The sequence below is a fragment of the Sinohyriopsis cumingii genome, chromosome 10, assembly GCF_028554795.1.
Source record: "Sinohyriopsis cumingii isolate HCF-2022 chromosome 10, ASM2855479v2, whole genome shotgun sequence".
Lineage (NCBI taxonomy): Eukaryota > Metazoa > Mollusca > Bivalvia > Unionida > Unionidae > Sinohyriopsis > Sinohyriopsis cumingii.
In genome coordinates this window covers 107,546,386-107,568,116 of record NC_142970.1, presented here as the reverse complement: position 1 = coordinate 107,568,116, position 21,731 = coordinate 107,546,386, and the positions used below count along the sequence as shown (strand labels likewise).

Genomic DNA, 21,731 nt, shown 5'->3' with positions numbered 1-21,731 from the left:
GAACACTGAATACAACCGCGACGCTATGATCTCGGTTGATATGGTTGCCTGTTATCCAGCGAGTTTTCTCGGGTATGGATCCGCCGCTGAGTATTTCAAACGATTTGGACACCCCAGACATGAAATGACTCGTGTTGCTATTAATGGACCACTGCCTGATTTTGATTTAACCGGATTCGCTCGCATAGTATCATTTGAATTCGCGGCAGGACTTCATCGCTGTTGTTATATTTGGATCGGTAGACACATGTCTGAAAAGAAGTGGCTGCCAATAGCGCTGCTACGGTATATGATTGATTGTAGCATGCTAGTTTCGTTGATTGTCAGTGACGCGATTATATCATACCGGGCACAGACTGAAGTCTGGTTACCAGAACCGGAGCGTCTAGATAGCATAATTGACGAGTCCAGGAAAAACATTGATGCCGACGAGGAATATATCATCGAATGGTCCAGGAGGATATTTAACCAACGAAACCGCGAGGCAAAAGATCTCGGTAGAAGAATAATTGGTAAGTTCACACAAGGTGGAAAAAACCACGACTACAAACGATATTGCTCACGGCTGATTATAGATGACGTAGAATATGATTTCGTAATCAAGGACGCAGTGGCAAAAAATAGATACGTGAACTGCAAAACAGCTTTCTTGTCCAATGGAACGAGGCTGGGTACAGTTGTTACCTACAGCGATGGAGACAGCCCGGCGTATCCACATTTGAGGGCGTCTATGCTGGGTTATGCCGCTATCAATTTATTCTCGATGATAAATAGATTCCCCGATACCGCGGTTAGAGTAGCCGTTGATTCGTGTTATGTTGACGTAGCGTATAAGGAAAACGTAGCCGGGTTTACTAGTCCGGACGAGAGTTGGGGTACATGGAGAATTAAAAATGAAATACGACGCGATTATTCCCCGTCAGCAGATGTCACCGTTGAGAACAACTACTTACGCGGTGATAAATTGTCAGAATGGTCTAATGCACCATCATGTTCTGATCCAATTTGTAGACACAAGACGGTTTATTTAAGCGGCTGTGGCGGGTCGGGAAAGACGACTCGGGCAATTGAATTATTTCGAACGCGGGCAAGTATAATCGTGCTTACACCGACCCATAGACTAGCGCGAGAGATAAAACAACGAAATGTTGACGCCGTTACTTATCACAGCTTTTTTCGATACAGCGGCGGTGAGTGGACTCCTGATCGAATGGGTGAAAAATTTATTCCTGAGGTTATCATCTGGGATGAGATATGTACTGTTTCGTTAGATACTTTACAAATGTTTCTTGAGTGGTTGCTGCGCGCGAATACAGCGGTGATCATGTGTGGCGACCATGGCCAACCACCACCATTTGACGGCGAGGGTCCACATGATTGGTTAAGGGGTTTTGTGGACTATTATGAAGAAACCGATACTGATTACCGGGCACTTGATGAACAACTGCGCGAGGTTAAAAAATTAATCAGATTACAGCCGGATAGAATTCAGTGTGAAATAATCCGCGAGGTGATTCCGGAAACGCCGTTAAATGAATTTTGGGAAACATGGAGACCAAATGATTTGATTGTAGCGAGTAGAAAGATAGTCAGAGACACACTTCAGCGGAAGTTGTTTGCGTTGCATAAGGAAAAGTTTCCAACGCGTCCAGTGCCGTTATGTTATAGACCCGCGGACACACGGCGGCAGAACATTGAAGTTGAAATTCCAGGCCGGACAGAAAAACAAATTCTCGTGCTGAATGATATCGTGCTCGTTGATATCGGTGTCGTCGAGGACGCGCTGCGTGCTGATAAATCCCCGTGGACGCTAGGATACGCAACAACAATACATTCCTCGCAGGGACTAACCATCACGGACACAATTGTTTGGATGGTTGATAATCGCATCGAATGGTCGAATCTAGTCTATCTTGCAGTGTCCAGAGTACGAAGGATAAATCAGCTTCGAAGAATTGTTATTGACGAAGCCACCGACGAAGCCGGCGACAAAGTCACCATCGATGCAAGCGTCATTGATAGAAAACTCTCGGGTTACCGCCAACAGGATTAAAAAAAACAGCGGCGTTTTGATATTGATGCCGAATTAATAATCTCGCTACGACAACAACAGAATAATCACTGCGCGAGTTGCAATTGTATAATGAGTTGGCGTTATTCTGATAAAGACACTCGCCAATTTACCGTGGATAGGATCGATAACAGTCTCGGTCATGTCAAAAACAATGTGAGGTTGACCTGTCTTGAGTGCAATAGACGCAACGGCGCTAGTTAAGACCACGTGGGGGTAATTGAGTATCGTTAGGTATCACTTGTAGTTGCTCGCGTGTAAATCCGCGCTGAGGAGCAGTTGAATCCAGTCTGTAGATCGGTGGTCTACCAGTTGATCGTGTTATCGTTGATATGTTATGTGTGGTAACACTCCAAATAGGATCGGTAGCCCTTTTTTTACCGCCTTCAAGCTCTCCTGGTTCATATAGATATCTAACAGTGACATCGCCAAGAATCGGCTTGGAAACGCTATTTATTTTTGATTTTCCGGGTATATACTCGTATTTAATCGCGTTGCTGGGCTTCATGTTGATTGCTCGGGTAATCTCGTTATTTAACGCTGCAATTACACCTGGCAACCTTTTAACCCATTCACGAGATCGTTTTTCTTGGATGAATTCCTTCGCGTATTGATATCCAAATAACCGTTCAGCGAGAGTCCGATTGAATCGTTCAACAATTGCCTGATCACGATGTAGCGCAGTATGACCTCGTCGTATCGCGACGCTATGATGTTTCAGCGTTGATAAAACAGCGCCGCGAAATTCACTACCGGGATCAACTTGTAATAGATTTGGCCAGCGCAGAGGGCCTCTTCGATAAATTCTTTCAAACGCAGCGGCTACTTCAGTTGCCGACTTTGTTTTTAACGGCTCCGCTTGTTTGTATCGACTCGCAACATCAACTACGGTTAGCGCGTATTTGTAACCGTTGTCATGCGGCAAAAATAGTATATCAGCCTGATGAACTTCATTAGGTACGCTGACATCAAAGCGCGAGAAGTTGGTTTGTTTAGGCGGTGGTAGATAGATTTGCCATATAGCCTGTTTGGATAACCAATTAGCCGCAGTGGTCTTTTTTACCTTTGCAGCGCTTGCAAGCTTACCAATTGCGGCCTTACCCTTCCAGTATCCTCTCGGAGAATAATAGATGGATTCCATGTTGTTATTATAAACGCTATCGTTTTCAATTACCAGCGCCAGAAGCTCCGCTTCCAATCATTAATTTACCTTTCATAGCCGATTTTACCAACCATGAGGCCAATTTTTCTTTGACGGATTTATCAGGAATAGCATTTAATGCGTGAATTAATTTTACATCCGCGATATGACGCTGTTGCAGATCGCTACTTTTATAAGCAACATCATGAGCATGACACGCCTTATCGATAGCGTTTATTGGATACTCACCGGGTTTGGGCTGATTTTGATCATCGAGTCTAATATCTAATCGTGTTCCGGGGCCACAGTAGTTATATCCTGGGAGGTGTTTTTCTCCTGGATACTTTGCCCACGGTGTTCCGGGGAGTTTTGCCAATTTGGCTGCGATGTCACCTCCTCGCTTTTTTTTAAAACATCTCCGGGTCTAATAGAAATAAATCTAAATTTCTTTGTACCGCATTGTACACACTTGCCAGTAAGGGCCGATCTGTTATTTCTTGTTGTAGCGGTTGTCATATCATTTGTGCCAGTACGCACTCTGCACTTCACACAATATAGATCCATAATTTATGTATAGAGATATGAATATAATTGATTTTTCGGCGACTAAAACAAGAGAACCAGTTAAGCATGTTGCAGCGTTACCAAACTCGATCCGGATGATTATCATCGGACCATCTGGATCCGGCAAGACGCAATTGTTACTCAATTTAATAATGAGATGGATGAAGTGGGATAAGTTGTATTTGGTTGCTCCTAGCGTAGATGATCAACGATGCTACGAGGTGTTGAAAGATTTCAACGAGAATGCATCAGCGATCGCTAAAAAAAATGTTATTGAGTTTATTACGGATATCAATGATGCACCGGGTATTGATGATATTGATGGCGACGTTAACAATCTAGTCGTGTACGATGATGTTATGTTAGACAATCAAAAAAACCCAGCTAGGATATTTTCCAGAGGCAGGCATAAAAACACTGACGTGATATATGTCACTCAACGATACACTCAGATTCCAAAAGTAATTAGAGACAACTGTAATATTCTTGCTGTGTTCAACGGCGTTGATACACACACGCTACGAAATATTTGGCAGACATGGTGCGGCGGTGACATGGACTTTAATGTTTTTCGAAACTTTTTTAGTCATGCTCAGTCGACCCCACATGGATTCGTAACGATAAATTTACATGATCCTCGGACACGATATCGTATCGGACTTGACCAAATATTCGGTTAGTTGTAAATAATTTTCATTGTAAATAACCACTTAGCAGCAGAGGGGGCGATGACATCGACGCGGTCGTCGATGTGCTTACCGGACGCTGACGACGCTGGGGATCGACGCGCAGAAGGTGTTAATTAAACCAAATGACGATTGGACGATCCCCCAACGACGTCGTCGTTTTTTTTTTACCAGGCGCTGACGACACTAGATCGTTGAGTGCAGAAAGTAATAATTAAGCAAAATAACGATTGGACAAAATGTCCGATTCGCCCCCTCTGCTGCTCGAGCAAGGTGGGAAAAAAACAGGCTCGGACGAACAACCCTTTAGATAACACTAAGGAAACATAAATACCCCATCAAAAATTCTAAGACTAAATTTTTATGTAAAATTCTATTTTAAATAAAACATACTGCATATTTGAGGGGGAAACACAAAAACATAAAATACTTTTTTAGTTTTTTGGAAATGGGGGTGGGGGCTTCTGTCTGGTGCCCCCCCCCCCCAAAAAAAAGGATGTTATTTCTCTTACAGTTTCTTGTAACTGTCCACGTCTAAATAATTCTCTCTCACAGAGTAGAACTCGACCGACTAGACGACGATGAACTAAGCTTTTAATGACCTAGTGGACAAAGCGTCGTCATGACAGCTGTACATTTTGAAACAGTTTAAGCTTTAAGGAGAGTGTGTCATTGTTGTTTTTATTTTAGCTATGAAATTTGGTAAATACATGGATACCTTTATTATGAAAGCACTAGATTTGATAGATTCGGCATTATATGTCCTATTCTATCGGTCACTTTTGGCAATTTCGTTCGAAAAATATTTGAAATCAAGAACGGTATTTCTGCACTTTTCTAACGATTCTACTTGTGATTTGAGTGGAGTTATAATAGCTGTATTTTCAGGCAAATTACTGCAAATTATGCTTGAATGTACTTCAAAGTAGTTTAAAAATAAGGGGTCGGAATCAGGGGAAGAGGTAGAGAACGTATTTAAAAATATTTTCGGACTAGTCCAGACTCATTCATTCTCATTCACGACTTGACAGGATATTGTTACACCTGCCTCACTGAAATTTAAGAACCGACAATCAAGCTGTAGAATGTATTTGGAACACTTGATAGCTAAACTTCCTCAACATGTTCCGCACGGTGCGTGTTCCTTTGAATTAATGAAAGTCACCCATATCCATGTATAGTAATATATGTCATTCCACTCTAATACGTATTTTTTTAATTAATGTATTTCAGGAGTCACGCACTACTCTTTGGGAGGTAAGAAATACATTTATATGAGTCTTTTCGTCATTATATATATATATATATATTCAAAGGTTTAACGAAAATGCATTACAACCATAAGAAATGTGTTGCTCATCGCTTAACAATTAAACCACATAAAGTGACCATTGGCAGTATGCACTTAATGTCATGGAACATCTTAACCTAAACACACGTCACTGGTACAAAGGCTACTAGATTACATTTTTGACGAATATGGGAATGTTTGTGTAGCATGTTTTAAATTAGACATTGTTCAGTATTATACTGGTATCGGTTTAGCACATACTATAATCTTAACGATATCATGTCGTGACCTTGAACTTTAAAAAAGGCTATGACAATATCTTTAACATTGAGAACGGGTTCAGACGTGGAACAAAAATGTACCTTGTAAATGTGCCGAAGCAAGTCATCTTCACTAGTTGGACACAGATAGCAACATATTAAATTACTTCAGTAGTTGGACACAGATAGCAACATATTAAATTACTTCAGTAGTTGGATACAGATAGCAACATATTAAATTACTTCAGTAGTTGGATACAGATAGCAACATATTAAATTACTTCAGTAGTTGGACACAGATAGCAACATATTAAATTACTTCAGTAGTTGGACACAGATAGCAACATATTAAATTACTTCAGTAGTTGGACACAGATAGCAACATATTAAATTACTTCAGTAGTTGGACACAGATAGCAACATATTAAATTACTTCAGTAGTTGGACACAGATAGCAACATATTAAATTACTTCAGTAGTTGGACACAGATAGCAACATATTAAATTACTTCAGTAGTTGGACACAGATAGCAACATATTAAATTACTTCAGTAGTTGGATACAGATAGCAACATATTAAATTACTTCAGTAGTTGGACACAGATAGCAACATATTAAATTACTTCAGTAGTTGGAAACAGATAGCAACATATTAAATTACTTCAGTAGTTGGATACAGATAGCAACATATTAAATTACTTCAGTAGTTGGACACAGATAGCAACATATTAAATTACTTCAGTAGTTGGACACAGATAGCAACATATTAAATTACTTCAGTAGTTGGACACAGATAGCAACATATTAAATTAATTCAGTAGTTGGACACAGATAGCAACATACCAAATTATGGCGAGTACCAAAGGTCAATATCAAGGTCATTCATAATGTACATACATCCAAGCAATCACTAGTAATAAGTCATGAGTCCATTCATGCCGGTATATAACATGCAATGCACAGCTGATGAAGAACAAAAATGGTCAAAAGACTCTGTTCCAAATATTGATGTACGATGATACTGGCCATATTTTATGAGAGGACTTGGGCTTTATATTAAACCTTGCACGACCATTTCAAAGACTACCCGTTAGCTGCAGCGAGATTAAATTCGAATAGAACTGATTTATCTCCTTTGCAGCAGAAGCTGATCAATTTATTATAAATGACAAAACGAACATGACCATAATTGCTATGTATATTTCACAACAAATAGGAAAGACAACCTTTGCATTCAGTTCAACACCAATGACAATACAAAGGATAAGATTGTATGTTGTCTACCAAAAATGAATAAGAAAGTCTGGACTTGCATTCAGTTCTACGACACCATTGACAATACAAAGGGTAACACATTATGTTTCTACCAGAAATGAATAAAAAAAGTCTGGACTTGTCACTGATCAGTTGAATGGTGTTCTCATTAAAAGGTTTTGTAGGTTAAAGTTAGTTCTATATTCATTCCAAGAGACAAATAAAAAAAATATAGTCTTCAAAGGAAAAAAGTCTGATTAAAGATAATTTGAAATTCAAAATATACAAATATTTTTATTTTATGATCACATGGACATTTGTTCAGGAAACACATTTACATGGAAAATGCAATTATGATCAATATAACATTAAAATAGCTACATGTGCTTTGTATAATGTCTGACCAAAACCCAGAAATAAATATCATGACGTCACATACATATCTGGATTCGGACAAAGTTTTAAAAATGGAATATCTCTCGTAAGAGTTATATACATACACATTCATATGTTGTGGTGTAACTGAATCCACAGACAATTCTTTAAAAAAAATCATTTTGATTGTGTTTTTATATGTGAATTGTCCGCTCCCCAAATTGTCCAATCTCCTAAACTCCCGTTCCTGATTGTCCTTTCCGAATCGTCTAGACACCATAGATTATCATGTTATTGAATTTATTTAATTGCTTTTATTTCTTGCTAATAATAACATATTGCATGGAAAATTCCCACATGAGATTACCAGCAACAAGGTCTATGCTTTCAAATTGATAGAAAGAAAATGTTGACAATCACTAAATGTATATTTCTTTTTCCTGCCAGAAAGTTCAATATTCAGTACAATTTGATTTTAAAACCTATTTAGGACTGCAAAGGCTCTTTCAAATGGAACATCATAACACGAAAATTATGAAGTAGTTAATTGATGTATAACATTACTTGCATTACGTCTTCAAGACACTGAACACATATTTATTAATTTACATCTGTCCAACTTTACGGTTCAGCAACGTAAGATGGAAAATGATTGTTCAAGGAGAAAATAAATGTGATAATCATTGATTTTGAGAATGAAATGAAACGTGATTAGGATGACTGCTCATGTATCTATGTTTCAAAGTGATGAATGTTGCATTGTAAGAAAAGAAAGCAACTAACTTAACCAGCCTATTTCTCAGTACTATAAATTTGGAAATATCAGTATGGGTACGACTCAGTACTGAAGGTTTTCAGAGAGAATACGTTTTATTTAGTTTGGGGGTCGACTGCTTGTATTTCGATAAAACTATTATTTGGGACGAAATGAAAGGAAAAATTGTAGATACTTTGAGAGAGAACAAAAAGTTATTAATAAGACTTAATTATCCATTGTATTACAAAGCAATGGTGTGACCCTATATTAATGTGTTTACGTTGCAACCATAGAAACACTTATCTTTATACATAGTGGATGTTACATTTGCATTTTAATCGCGCGATTGTATGGTCCAAGGAATTCAATCTCGTGACGACATTTATTTGATTACATAAACAATCTTTACACATTTCAATTTATAATTATGTTTAATCAGACAATGCATTTACATTCTTTTCGTCCTTTTCTGTCTTGAAGAAGTATGTCTTAATATTAGCTTACAATTGGGACATCTTTCCACTCATCCTTAAAATGTCCAGTAATGTTTTATTCATCTGTGGAGTACCAACCATGTTGTCCTTCAGTATTAAAGCGTCATAGATGTCACTGTACAATTTTGGTTTCAACATAAATACACAATCCAAGGCATAATAGTAACTATCTAAATATGAGAAAACTTACTATAGAAAATCTAGCGGTGCATTCGAGAGCATTTGGTGGATGTGGCGGATATGCGCGCTGGCTAAGTTACGCCTCCCCTCCCCTTTCCCAGGCTTGATCAACCCCTGCAAACTACGTATTTCACTTTAATTTTCGTTGCACATTACCGCTGGGTAGTATTGAAGTTCTACCTTTATAATTAATTAAACCATATTTTACAGAAGTATGTTCTCTTCAAATGTCTGTATGACATTGCTTTATTCCTACATGCTGGAATCTTTATAGTTGCTAGAACACTACACTGGAATTTGATTAGCATGCCTTTGCCTATTAATTTCAGGGTAGTTTTTCTGGGTCTGGTTGTCTTTCCTTCCAACATTTGATTCACATTTTAGGATATATCAAATAATTTTTCTGAATATCCCGTCTTGTTACAGGGCATCGTTTAAAATCAATGAATGTGTCTATCCAAATTTTATTTTGGTGCTTTATCGACATTATGACTTCGTGTCTTAAACAAACATTTCACTTCATAAAAATGCCTATTATCTTCACCTTTCAAACGTTTATACTAGCCTTTGGATTTTAAAACCCAATCTGGCAAATCTATGCATGAGCTTCCTATGAGTGCAATATTACAATCCTGTCAATCATCATTTACTTTCGCTTTTTCGTTGTTCAAAGTTTCAAGAAAATGAAAATACAGTATCTATGTCACTTTATTAAAAATATATATTGTTCTGTCGTAATAATATATGCATTCAACTTTCTCTCCCCTCTGGATGAGTCTCATAAATCTGATAGTTAAGTCCAAATCACGTTTCACAGAGCCCATTGTTGAATTTTTCTTCTGTTTGATGTTTTCAAGTATTATTCGATATCATTAAAAATTCTTCCACAACCCTGTACGTATTCATACGACTCAGTTCTATTATAGCTTGAAAATTATTAAAGGGGAATGTAATGTATTCCACCTTTGTTTCAGTATATTCTATTTTTTATCAGTGAGTAGGAAACATGTCAGTGTGTTACACGTTTTAGTTTCTTATTTAGTATGTATGTATGTATGTATGTATGTATGTATGTATGTATGTATGTATGTATGTATGCATGTATGTGTAACGTCGCCCTCTTAATAAGAGGGGTGGTTAATTGGATTTGGCTGGCGTTATATAGGGATGACCTCCCTTGATTTTATAGCCCTGTGGGAGTGGATAGATAGAATATCAACAGAGAACTGAGCAAGACTATTGACAAGAAATAATGCGATACGAGCCCCCTTTGACAAGAAAAATAACAAAATTTAATCAATGACAATTAGTAGCGACCGCTCCAATTCAATCTAAGTTATGTCAACAGACTTTAACAGCAGTGTCTAACTTGGATATATTTCATCATCATTATAACGAGTGGTGAAAAGAGCGCAATGTCCACGACTGGTTGCATCACCTTCCTCTCGTGACCCATGTATCACGTCTTCCTATTACCTAGTCTTCCTATTCTGAACACTTCAACTCCTCCTGCACTTTCTACTCCTTTATTCTAAACACGTCATCTATTTCCGGATTTCTGACTTCCGTCTTATGACTGTCCTGTCTCTCCCAGAAAGCTGTTTCCTTAAAGGACAAAATTACCCCTAAATCTGTATACGTATCACGTTATATACGTACATAAAATTCCTTCACTTACTTTACTCAGAAGCATGCTAGCTATCCACACTGCATAAATGCTGACTTAATCCAATAGAACATCACCTTCGCTCCACAACGACCAGCTATACATTACCACGTGAGTGGTGTAACTAATATTACCGTATCTCTTTACCTATGCTACCAAATGCTCGATTACTATTGCATAAAAATTCACAAAGTTCTAGTTCAACAGCAATCCATAACTTATGATAGCATGCAATCCGTCATGTCTATCAATGAACTAATAACTGTAAAATGAAAGAGAGCATCAACATATTTCCGGGAAATTGAATAAACGATACATAATATGGATCCTAGTCATCTCAAATACATTTGCACAAAACAAACAAAAAAGAAATTTACGTGAAAAACTAAAATTGCGTACCTTAATGCTGTTCTCTTTCAGAAATTGTGTGTCCTAGCACTAAAACCTGTCTGTTCTTACAAAACAGCCACGTGGTTCTCTTTTCTTATTTAACAAGGAAAGCACTATTCTTGTTAGGCTTCCTCGGAGCACAACTTCTCTCTCAGGTATTCAGACTAAAGAATTTCGACCAAGGGCGTCACTTAAAATTCACATTAATTCCAAAGTGTACTCCTTAATTTACTCTGACCAATCGTACGCAGCGGTTACTAAATTTTCCCAAGATAATCAATTATTTCGTCAGATTTTGGATAGCCTAGAATCTCTGAACTACGTTGCCTATCAATTTCCATTTGAGAATGACTATTTGACATGGGTTCCTGTCAAGCGGTTATGGTTGGTAGCTCAAATGTTTACATTCTCAGGACGGCGTTGCGATACCCTGGTCAAATCTCAATGAGTCGTTGATGCTAGTCTTTCAAGTTTAACACTGACATGGGGGAGAAATGAAGAAAGGTCGAAGTGACCCTTTACAAAGACATTTCTGGCTTAAATGTGATACAATTGTATGGATGTATGGATGCATGCATGCATGCATGCATGTATGTATGTATGTATGTATATGTATGTATGTATGTCTTATTCTTGTTACATAGTTGTGTAGTTCTTTTAAATACGCATTTTTGTCAAATATTTTAAACTCACTTTTCGAAACATTTATTATACAAAGTAGGTGTACTTAAATAATTTTATTTTATTTTTTATATTTTCTAACCTTTTAACATTTCTCATTAACTGCTTACATTTTATTAAAATGTAAATTAAGAAAAAAGCCTATTAAAGTTCCTGTTTACACTGGATTAAAACTACAACCACTTACCGGAATATATTGTCTCTGGGTTTTTTCTTAATTGTTATATGAATGCTATTTGTTTACACTGTACCTAATATAGACAAGACCATATAGTCTTCCTGCACTCAACTGCTCAAAACTAAAATAAGCAAAACGTACGTTAGTCACAAGTGACATTCACACACTGTTTAGCATATTGTCTTTGCATTTTTCCAAAACCTAAAATTATTATGATGTAGGCCTGTAAAATTATGCAAGACGGCTCTATATTTAATGATTTAATGCATTTGTCTCGTATCCGAACGAGAGTTATTAAAAATGAACGTTGTATCCTATTGACATTTTTTTACTATAACAAAAAACAAAAGTGGTTCAAGGGCTTATGGGTATTTTGCTTTGAAAAATATAAAGAGTACATGGAGATGTATATTGTTTTAACCGAAACGATATCAATGGATATATATATATATATATATATATATATATATATATATATATATATATATATATATATATATATGTGTGTGTGTGTGTGTGTGTGTGTGTGTGTGTGTGTACATCAAATATAACAATGTTACCCAGAAGCTTGTGGATTTTTTTTAAATGTACGCGTTGTCCAGTGGCTTTGGGGTATTCGAGCTTTTAAAAAAAATGAGTGGTTTTGTATGTTAGTGTCAGAGACAGAACAATTTGCGTTTTGTTTTTATTTTAAAAGTCTGAGGGTCTCTGCATGTCATTGTCAAAGACATCACAAATATTAAGATCCAGAGACTTAGGACTATATCTGTTTTCTATGAAACATTTTTAAGTAGTTCAGAAATATTCTCGTATAAGGGATACGTGATTCTAATTTATGAGAAGAAAAAAAAATTTCTGGTTTAAACCGGTCAAAGCTTGCGGTCGTGATTATACTATTAAGATTGTTCCATTATTTTGTAAGACGTCACATTAGGTGGAGTTTTATGTTATTGTCTATTACTGCCCGTTTCCATGAAAGGTTACCCGGATGGGAGGGTAGACTGATGCATGTTTATGTTCCAAAAGCTATGAAATGTCATCGATAAAATGCTTCTTTATTGGTAGCAATTCTTTCTGTACTAAATAAATTGTTGTGGTGGTGGCTGTTATGTATATTATTATTATTATTATTATTATTATACAGATCACTTCCTTAGGAGTGTCGGCGGTTCCCGTGGCTATATGTACTTCAATGACAGAAACGGTCAAAAGATTTTTCTGTCTGGAGCAAATATGGCGTGGTACCGCTACTGTAACGACTTCGGAAACAACGGATACGCCAACGGAGAAAGCCAGTTTCAAACTTTCCTAAACGATGTTAGTTCACATGGAGGAAACTCTGTCCGTAAGTTTATTTTTCAATTACGTTTAATTCATTTTGTTCGTGGTAGTAATGGAATTATGTGCTGATATTAATCGCTTTTTTTCTTTCTCAAAAACTGGAAGATGCCACATCCTCCTAAAACCGAATGTCCATTGTTGTAGTTGTCCCCTTCCATTACGTACTTTGCACTAATCTCATTCATTATCTTTACTGTTGGTATTAAGTATTTCTCAGTATTCAGCGTAGCCTAACATTTCCAGGTATCGCTGCCAACCATGTGACGTGGAACAACGTTTGGTTACAGAAAATATGGCGGTTCGCGGCGCTAAGTTTACGATCAAAACGTACGTCTTGTTCCAACGCTCTCATCGAATAGCCAAGGAGCCATCACGTATGGCCCAGCCCTCTCGGTCTGCCAAAGGTAGCCCTCCCACGCGAGAAAGCCAATACTGTTCTCTGAGCTAACGTCACCATCGACAGAAGCGTACGGGTTACACGAAACCCCACAGAGCTAAGAGTATAATGACACGAGCACGACACATGGTCTAGTTCGAATGCAATTGTATACGTTACGCATGCGTGGACGTGAATTTGCTTTGTTACATATTAAATCATTTCATCAGAACTACTGTGCGAGATTATTATAATAACCAGGTTCGCACGTGAATCTGTATTCATAAAGAATTATTTCTCTGAATTAAAACTCGAACATTTTCTCATCCTTTAATACCCGCAAGGTTTAAATGAATTCGATTCGTCTTTTCAGGTATAAAATGTCTAATTTAAAACAGATTATGATTATGGTGAAATCAACAACCAGAAAGCTTATGGTAATCAGTTTCCTTACTGCAAGCACTTTGCTCGTGCAGCATTGGATGAACCGAACTCAGTATTTTGAAATAAATAAAGACAAAAACAAACTATCAACTAGTAACGCTGCACGCGGTAACGAAACCGGAAGACAATTTCGTTTACGTACAATGCAACGGCATTAAGTGTACATAATCCCGTGACACCATGTTTTACACAGCCACTAATCTTGTTCATAATTTTGATATTTTTACTGCTCATTTTACAGGCCATTTAATATATACTGACACAACTGACAAGCTTCTGAATTACTTCCCTTTGGAACTGTGCCAGCGACCTCTAAGCTTTCTCTGGAGAAGTAACAACAACCCTACTTAACTCCGCTAGCATTACGATGTGGGAATCACACTTGCCGTTTCTCTGTGGTTACTAGTAAATCTATGTTTGATAAAACCGGTTATCATCAGTGGAAATTATCATAAGTATTTATACTAACACTGTGGAAAAATCTTCTCTTCTTTTTAGGAGATTACTAATAATTTTGTTATAAAGCGGTAGCCATTGCACGTCACGACACCGTAAGATGAAAAAGCGGGGTTGCTTGGAGGCGGAGAGGACACAGAGGCGTTCTGTAAATCTTCAGTTGAAAAACTTTCCTAAAACATACTGAGTAAACAGAATTTTAGCTTAATGTAAGTCTTTTCTTTTCACTTGATCTTTGATCATTAGCGGGGACGGTAAAATGCACTTGTACTCTGGACCGCTCCGGTGGCCGAGTGGTTAGAGCGTCCTCCTCGGATGCGGAAGGTCGTGGGATCGATCTCAAAGACTTCACAAAAGTGGTAATAACAGCTGCCTCGCTAGGCGCTCAGCATTAAGCGGTTAGTGTTAGGACTGGTCGGCCTGATGTCAGGATAAATGTGACTTGGTGGGACATGATGCCACATGTCTGCGACATGATGCCCCAGAGCTAGGTATCACTATAAACTGCCACATTGAAGACATTGGAGTGATATGACTGAAAAATTGTTAAAGCTACGTTAAAAATCCAAATCACACACACACACACACACACACACACACACACTTGTACTCTACGGGGGCCCCGAGTGACCGAGTAGTCATAAGCGCTTTCCGTTACGGATCACTGCCATCTCACCTCTGTCTGCGTGGGTTCAAGTCTCGGATTCGGCCAATGTGGGTATGTGAGAAAGCTTGCCAGTAGCTTCTCGTGGGTTGGTGGTTCTTCCCGGGTTCTTCCTCCACCATTAATGCTGGCCCCCATGCATAGCCTATCTTGTGCTGAAAATGGCGCTAAAACCCCACAACAACAACAACAACTTGTACTCTACCGTTCGCCCGCGTATGCCAGTACACCACAAATAACACTAAATGTGATTTAGAAAGTAAAATAGACTATTATTATACTAATCAGTACTTCAAATGCCTGTCCCAGAAATAAAATATGAGGAAATTCCTACCAAAATGCAACGTATAAAATCAACCCGACAACACGGTCCTATCATATTTGCTAGGTTGATAGGAGACGTATATGCCTCATGGCTGTATCGTCTCTTTTACGTATTTATGGGCCTAGTCAATCCATTTCATATCTCTGCTCTGCAATTTGTTTGTAACCGGCCCATCTCTGATTGGCAGTTTGTCTAATGGTTTATTACTGAAGTAACACCTGCGCCCGACAGGGGACGCACCACTTGGTATTTGAGAGAAGAAAAAAAAACCCATAAATATGCCTCTTAAAACAGCCAACAAATCGTTTGATTTAATGTAGTTCCAACACCCTATTGTAGAAGTAGAAGCAGGTGTGTCTTTGTGGAGATTTATCTCTTGAACTCATTTTTCGAAAGAGCTATAGACCTTGGTAAACAAATTCATGTGACCCCATTACAAATTGCTTATAATAGCGCCGGCGTAGACATGTTTCCGCATTTTTTGGTGCTGATGTATATGCCGATTGATGTAGAGGCATAAATTTACCTTTCAGGGTTTGGATCTCTTCCATTTTAATTTTGACACAGTTATTTCTCTTTTATGTTTTGCTTGATTGCGGGGCTTTTTGCGACTGTTGCTTTTTATAGTACTTACATTCGTACTCATTAACAATCACACACTTCCTTATTTAACTCCCTCAATGTTTCTTTCCTTTTGGAGCCTGCAGGAGGTCGTGGGTTCTCTCCCCGGCCGAGTCATACCAAAGACTTGCAAAAATGGTACTAACAGCTGCCTCGCTTAATGCTCTACATCACGTCGTTAGTGTTAGGACTGGTTGGCCTGGTGTCAGGATAATGTGACTGGGTGGTAGTAATTACTGGGTGGTAGTAATTATGCTACATGTCTGCGGCATGATGCCCCAGTGCTAGACATCACCATAAACTGTCACAATGCAGACATCCTAGCGATATGACTGAAAAATTGTTAAAGCTACGTTAAAAATACAAATTACACACACACACACACACACACACACACACACACACACACCTTTTAGAACCGCATTGGATGGACTCACGATGCAAAGGATGCTAACCCTACTATTGGACTGGGTCAACCATCATGGTCTGTTCTTGTGCAAGGTATTTTACTCAAATTACCGCGGCAGAACAAAAATAACAACTTGTATTGCAGTGCCGAAAAGCACCAAAAACAAAAACGCCCTTCCTTCCTTCCTATTTACTTGACTTTGCTCGCTTTCAGGTGTATGGGTTCACTGCGAAGGTGCTTACAGTCCTCATTTCAACAGCCAAGGCGCGGTGGACGGCCTTCAAGGATACGGTAGCATGGTCGATGACATGAAGAAATTCCTGGATATAGCTAACTACAGGAAGGTGCTCGTCTTTTTCGTGTTATGGAACGGAGCCCAGCCTGCAACGCACGAATTAGCTGGGCTCATACTTGATGACCATAAATTGAATTCTTACCTTGGCCATTTGAAGAATATGGTAACGTCTCTAAAGTTTCATCCTGCCCTTGGTGGATGGGAGGTCATGAACGAACCCCAGGGACTTCAGACCGGCTACCTTGAGGATCACTCTGGGCAAAATGACTGTCACAACACGAAACAATTCGGAGGAGGTTGGGCCGTAAAGGGGCCATTCAACAGTCACCAGTATCAGCACACATTTTCCATGAAACAGCTTCAAACGTATGTAAATCATACCTTCTAGCGTCCTTTCGTCTAGTGTCAGCATCGCCATCCTCCATTTTTTAAAATACTACCACCCACATTTACTTACCTATCTACTTACAATTACTTACAAACTGATTGACAGACTGCATGCCTGTGTTTCTACGTAACTGTGCCTACCACGATTTGACTACCAGATTTATGATCACGAGGAGGAATCAATTTGTGTTGACTTGGCTTCACGTAGCTGGTACAGGGTTATGTAAGCAGACTTGTATACTGTTCTCACATTTTAATTTCCTACTTAAAAACTATTCAAAACTAATATAAAGAATTAATTATAAACTAATCAGCAAATTGATTTGTGTTGTTTTTTGTTATTTTTGCGTACTTCATGCAATTCGAGGACTCACAAGTGTATTCACACCTGAATGCACTCCACAAACGTTTGCGATTGATTTTTGACCCCTCCATCAAAACTTGGCGGAACTGTAACTGCTCTTGAACATCTCTATAAGACTCAGTAAACATATTGACAGTATGACTGATAAAATCTAAAATGAGATGTTTGTAACATGCTTCTGGTCGTTTCTAATTTAAATGTATGCAACTTAAATGAAGATGGTTGTTCGAGTTGACTTGCTGTAGCAGAACCTTTCTTAGAAAGGGAATATTTCCGAAGATGAGTTGATTAAAATCACATGACCTTAAGGTAATAAAATAACAACTCTGGATTTGAATCATCGATCTCAACCAATAAAATGAAACAAGAAGAAAGCTACAGAAGTTATTAATGAAACGCAAACACCTCAGATATATTCTTGTTTGCAAACTCAGTGTATCATATTAGAAAATATGAGCAACAGTGCCCTACATGTGTCAAGTGAATATTAAACTCACGAAAACCCACAGTTAGGAATGCAGGAAAATATGCATGACACACTCAAATTACTGAAGACCTGTGAGAGATGGAAGAACAGATGAATGACAAATGTAATACCCTTCCACACTGAGGAGGGTGTGTACTCCACGTCAAAGATGACGCTCCATTGCTCTTCGTGCATAGGGCTTTGTTGCAATTACAGAAGCCTCAGACTCGATATATAGGGCTTAAAGTCCACACCAACGTCTCTTCTTTAAACGCTGAAACGGATTAAATAGTCTGATTCAGTAAGAGGATACATTTTATGTATTATCTCCACGCGTTTTTCCTATATGACCCAAGTTGTCATTCTATTGGGGTAGGGATGAGTACTGGGTAGAGGGGGTTAGATATAAAAATAGCTTTCCTTAAAGACCACTTTGATTTGGGGAAAAATATATTTGCAATCAAATCAAAAAGAACGAAACATTTATTTTGATTTGGGAACAGTGTGCGCCATTATTCTACTAGTAACTATGAAAAAATAGTGTTATAATTCAAATGTATGTTCGATAGCATGATAAACTTTAGAGTGTACAATGTGTTTGTAATACATATTGTCCCTTCTTGCCTAATCAGCTTAAAATATCTGAAAATTCTCTCTCTCTCTCTCTCTGGCTGTTTTTATTTTGGTGGTTTTTTAAATATATCGTCTACCTTAGTTATCTTCTGTCCAAAGAAACAACTTTTTAAAATTTGGAATTTGTAATGGCATATTTTTTACGATAGCAGGTGCTCGTGTGTGTGTGTGTGTACACACACACACACACACACACACACAATTTATTTTTTTTGCAGATTTATCAGCAAACAAGCAGCTGCCATTCATGCTGCCGATTCAATGGCTCAAATTACGGTCAGTTCCGACGAGTACCACGTGACTGACGCCTTCGGGAAAAACTTCTTCTCTGACCAATGCCTGAGTGATGTGGGTGGGGTAAGCGAACTTTCATGTCAAGAACGGGATAATGTATTTATATAAGACACATACTCAGACATGCTGACAGTTTACATACACACTGAAGCACACGTGCATTAGTGTAGAAACGAAAGAATGCATATGTACGTTTGGTAACTAAGGTAGGGGTGAGGTATGTGTATTGACAGTATTCACAAAACTAAGGAAACACATTTAGATTTGTTATTGAATAATTACATCAATTTATGGAAAGGAATTTCGGAATCTACTGACAGCATTATATCAATGTCCATCAACTTCATTATACAAGGGGGGGGGGGCTTTTTTGTTTTAGGGTTGCTGTTTTTTTAATCTAAATAAAGTCTGCTCTTTATTCTTATGGTCAATTCCGTACGTCACATGTGACAGGATGGACTGGACTTGATGCAGTTGTACGTGTTTCGGTTTTGCCATTGAAGACTGGTATCATAAGGTGGAATGAAGACTGGTATCATAAGGTGGAATGAAGACTGGTATCATAAGGTGGAATGAAGACTGGTATCATAAGGTGGAATGAAGACTGGTATCATAAGGTGGAATGAAGACTGGTATCATAAGGTGGAATGAAGACTGGTATCATAAGGTGGAAAAGATGAAATTCTTTTAATAAAACTCTCAAGACTGAGCAGGATGAAATATTGTTTATTGGGGAATATCAGATTCATTTCGTTAGGAGTACAGTAAATCCTCCTTTGGAATGTGATTTGTGGAGTCCAGTAAATCCTCTTTTGGAATGTGATTTGTGGAGTCCAGTAAATCCTCTTTTGGAATGTGATTTGTGGAGTCCAGTAAATCATCCTTTGGAATGTGATTTGTGGAGTCCAGTAAATCCTCCTTTGGAATGTGATTTGTGGAGTCCAGTAAATCCTCCTTTGGAATGTGATTTGTGGAGTACAGTAAAACCTCCTTTGGAATGTGATTTGTGTTGAAAATGTAATCTAAATTGCAGTACAATAACGCACTGTGGATTAAATGTTGGAACCATGCAATTTTTATGAGCAGACATAACTACAGAAGTACATTTTGAGGAAATTTATGATGAAAATCATTTATTGCCTTTGTCATTACCAGCTATTGACGACGTATTTGAATGTCCTATTTCTTGCATGTTCTTTGTTGGACGAACCCATTTATTTACATGACCTGAGAGTATGTCTATTTAGCGGAATGTAAATTTCCCATTCTCCTGCATGTTGTTATCCGTGTACCCAAAGACCTTTCTCTCGACCTTGACCTTTCTTTTAACAGGAGTGAGTGCATGACCGAGTGGATTACAACGCGGTTTTCCGTAAGATAGGCGATGTGCGCCGTTACTTTCGGCGCAGATTCGATTATTGCTTGGAAAGAGTTATAATATTTTTTTTTTGTTGTCATTATGTTTTGTTTTGTTTTGCTTTACATTACAGGGCAGAATGACCTTCTACCAGGTCCACACATATGCCAGTGGCGGACCTTTCGACAGTCACTCCCCTATGCTGGTAAGGTATTAGGTTATCTCTGATTAGGTAACTTGACAATTATAAAAGTTCGTCTTGACATTTTGTCAGGAGTTACTTTTCTTCGAGCAGGACAAAATCTAGCATTGTTTTTTTTCGAAATATATAAATGTAAAATTAATTTCAAAGGTTTGATTCCATCTTGCTATCATGAAAATAAGCATCAGAGAGAGAGAGAGAGACTGTGTGTGTTGCCAGTCTATGCTCTTTAAATAAGTAACCTAAAAGAGTGAAAAGCAACAAGCTTTGCAAACTACGACAAATACTGTATTTCCCAAGAATACAAAGTGAAAATGAAAATTAAAAACTTACGGTATTGCGAATTAAATCTCAAAATAATCTTAAAATTATAGACACAATAATAATAATAATAATAATAATAATAATAATAATAATAATAATTCTGAATAAACTTTAGTTAAAATCCAAATTAAATCCATCGCTGAAACTGTTGTTTTGTCTGAAAATGGTGTTGTGTCTTTGGTCACCTCTATCGTGGTGTTGTCTTTTGTTTAAACACAGTAATATCATTCTAAGTTTGCATTCACTATAACTCCAAGTGACTGTCTTTGTCCAAAAATACTATTTTATGAGTATATAAAAAAAGCGCACTTCATCCCCAAAAAATTGCAAAAATTAAATTCCTGCCCAAATGAATTGCTGGACACAACATAATACAATTGATTCTGTCTCAAGATCTTATAGCACGAATGAGTCATTTTTCAACATTATTTAGTATTCAACTTGACCTCGGGTCACATTTCGCATTTTTTAATAAAAAACCTAATGGAAAACTTCAATTGTTATGGTTCTCAATACTAACAAGATAAAACGTGACTTATAATTAGACATACTATTCCTAAAATTGTAACAAATAACCATTACTATGTCAAGTTCGCCAGGGAATCCCAATAATCTAGACCCTAACCAAAATAAATGTTTATTTCTAATAATAATAGTCCTAATATTAAACCATACAGATCTATAAAATTTTTGCTATATGATTTTCGTCTACGGCATAAAAAGAAAAAAGAAAAAAAATCAATAATTCCGGTCAAATAGAAATAAACTTAATTTTGAACAAGGTT

General features: G+C 37.7%; 1 protein-coding gene across 1 annotated transcript in view; it reads left to right on the top strand.

Annotated features, from left to right (window-relative positions):
• Nucleotides 1-21,731, top strand: part of LOC149790794 (mannan endo-1,4-beta-mannosidase-like) — a 39,945-nt gene that overhangs the window by 15,094 nt on the left and 3,120 nt on the right. The window contains exons 2-6 of the mRNA XM_089971447.1: nucleotides 5,696-5,719; nucleotides 13,133-13,333; nucleotides 16,838-17,285; nucleotides 18,988-19,126; nucleotides 20,554-20,625. Of these exons, the coding sequence (XP_089827573.1) occupies nucleotides 5,696-5,719; nucleotides 13,133-13,333; nucleotides 16,838-17,285; nucleotides 18,988-19,126; nucleotides 20,554-20,625 (884 nt within the window). The remainder of the gene's footprint in view (nucleotides 1-5,695; nucleotides 5,720-13,132; nucleotides 13,334-16,837; nucleotides 17,286-18,987; nucleotides 19,127-20,553; nucleotides 20,626-21,731) is intronic.